This window comes from Sinocyclocheilus anshuiensis, unplaced genomic scaffold (genome assembly GCF_001515605.1).
Source record: "Sinocyclocheilus anshuiensis isolate Anshui unplaced genomic scaffold, SAMN03320099.WGS_v1.1 scaffold1095, whole genome shotgun sequence".
Taxonomy (NCBI): domain Eukaryota; kingdom Metazoa; phylum Chordata; class Actinopteri; order Cypriniformes; family Cyprinidae; genus Sinocyclocheilus; species Sinocyclocheilus anshuiensis.
In genome coordinates this window covers 1,073,667-1,075,964 of record NW_015544226.1, presented here as the reverse complement: position 1 = coordinate 1,075,964, position 2,298 = coordinate 1,073,667, and the positions used below count along the sequence as shown (strand labels likewise).

At 36.4% G+C, this 2,298-nt stretch overlaps 1 protein-coding gene across 1 annotated transcript in view; it reads left to right on the top strand.

Annotated features, from left to right (window-relative positions):
* Nucleotides 1–1,999, top strand: part of LOC107697331 (G protein-coupled receptor kinase 6-like) — a 20,606-nt gene extending 18,607 nt beyond the window's left edge. Inside the window, exon 15 of the mRNA XM_016498068.1 lies at nucleotides 892–1,999. Coding sequence (XP_016353554.1) covers nucleotides 892–942 — 51 coding nt within the window. The 3' untranslated portion in view covers nucleotides 943–1,999. The remainder of the gene's footprint in view (nucleotides 1–891) is intronic.
* The last annotated feature ends 299 nt before the right edge of the window (nucleotides 2,000–2,298 follow it).

Genomic DNA, 2,298 nt, shown 5'->3' with positions numbered 1-2,298 from the left:
AATCATTTTAATGTTAATATTAGTTGTTCTTTTTGCTTTTGTGCAACAGATAAATAACAATTTATATGTTTTAGACACTTTATGTTTAGATGATTTCTATTTTGCGGGAGTCCCGCGAATCATTTTATTTTCCCGCATCCTGCACACACATGAGCCTCTTCCCGCCCACACCCGCACTCGCCCATCAAAAGTTGTCCCAATCCGCACCCTGTTGCGTTGGGTCCCGCGGTACCCACGGGAGTGCAGGTCTCTAATTCGAACATCTGGGTTGTGCTGTTTTGTTGTAAATAAATCTTAACCAATGATTCCTAATTGCATCTACTTCCGGAAGGCCAAATAAAGTGCTTTTGCTTTCGCACTGAAACACAGCGTCTCCCTGACATGGCTGCATCAACACTACTGCTGTTCCTGAAACCACGCCTTCTTTCTTTGCGTGCACATTTGGGCGGCATTATGCTAATATTTCCACATAGTGACGTAGACATGTGGGGGCGTGTTAGAACAAGGCGTTTTAGGTAGGCGTGGCTGACTCTTAACTTTTATAAAGAATATCTCTTTGGATTTGAGACTTTAGTCTTTGCAACTTTACAGATCTTCTTTATGCACCAAGAGCTTGTAACACTCCAAAGAGAAAGGAAAACTTGAAATCGCATCATATGACTCCTTTAACTTTAAATTACTACTGTTAATGCTAGAATATGTGTTTTCTAGGAAGAGAAAGTGCACTTTCAAAAGTGTTCTTTCAAAAATCTGCTAAAAGTTTGAGTCAACTTTTATTAGCACACTAGCATGACCTGACGCTAAGAGACAACCTACATTTTGATTTGGTTTTTAATGCTGATGTGAAAATGTCTGTGTTTGACTGTGCATCTGTCTATACTGCCCCCGCAGGACTGCTGTGGAAATTGCAGCGACAGTGAGGAGGAGCCCACACGGCTGTGAAGGCGTGGCCTGGCTGTGGCTCCTCCCCTACACCACTGAGGATCTCATTTGTTTACAGTTTTTGCACATTTGTATTTTTAAGATAGCTCTATATAAACATTGGAATGTATATTTTCACTATATAGCCATGCAGTGTATCTTATTTAAAGTCATCAAAATGAAAAGGACAGAAAAAAGGGTCCCAATTTTTGTCCTTTATCATGTGTGACGTATGGAAAGGACAGATCGTTCAACACTGCTCAAGTCTCAAACCCAGTTGATCCAACCGATCCTGTACATTTCGTCAGTATGTCTTGCAGCCTCTTTGCGCTTTTTTCTTTTTTTGTTCTTGTACGATTTCACACACATGTACAGTATGCACTCTGAATATTTGTTTTAGACGTGGGGAGCAAAGGAAATTTGCTTTTGCAGATATTTTTATATTTATATTTTGCATTTTATTTTCTTATGGTAATCTCGACAATCAAATGACACCATTTGTATAAATCGTTGATAAATGCGCATTAATGGAATTTTTAAAAAGCAAAAACAGGAAGTGACTATAAAACAGAGGGAAATTTTAACATCATAAATTCTCTACCAGAAGTCTCCAATATGTTTTATGTAAGATTACTTAGCTAGAGGTACCTAGTAAACCAAATAGGCGTGACTAAAGTGCATATATGTACAATAACAACTGCAGACAGTTGTACCATGTTGTAAATATGCGACACTCATCTGTAAAGTCTTCAGTGCGTCTTCCTGCTAACTCTTCTCTGGACAATTGGGAAAAACATAATGATCAGTCCTGTGTGGCCCATAAGTTACATAATGAGTAGGGTTGGGTATTGTTTGAATTTTATCGATTCCGATTCTTAACAATTCCTAGTTCAAGATTCCAATAAGGTTAAAAAAAGGCAAACATTTAGATGTCAAATATATTTATTCTGTCTTTTAACAAATTATTCTGATGCAGCTGAATAACATTAGCAAAAATCAGCAGCATACAGAACATTTAGGCCTTTACGTATGGTTTTAACAAAAATACCACAGCAAAAACAACTAGACCTAATATAAATTTTACACATTAAATTGTTAAAGACAAGTAAACAGTCAGTAATAAAATAGGAACAAGCAAATCAATTAGCAATAGCGTAAATAAATACAACTGAACAAATTTCAGGTACAGAAATTGAAATCAAAAGTTTAAAAACACTGCATAGTTTTATTTTCATAAATAAAATATTAATTAATCCTCATTAAAGTTGTAAAAGATATTCAATGAAGATCAGCGAATTATTTTCTTTTGTTCTTTGATTAACATTAATGGCAGGCAGCACGTTTATTAGGCTGCTGTCTCTTTAACACCGAACACAC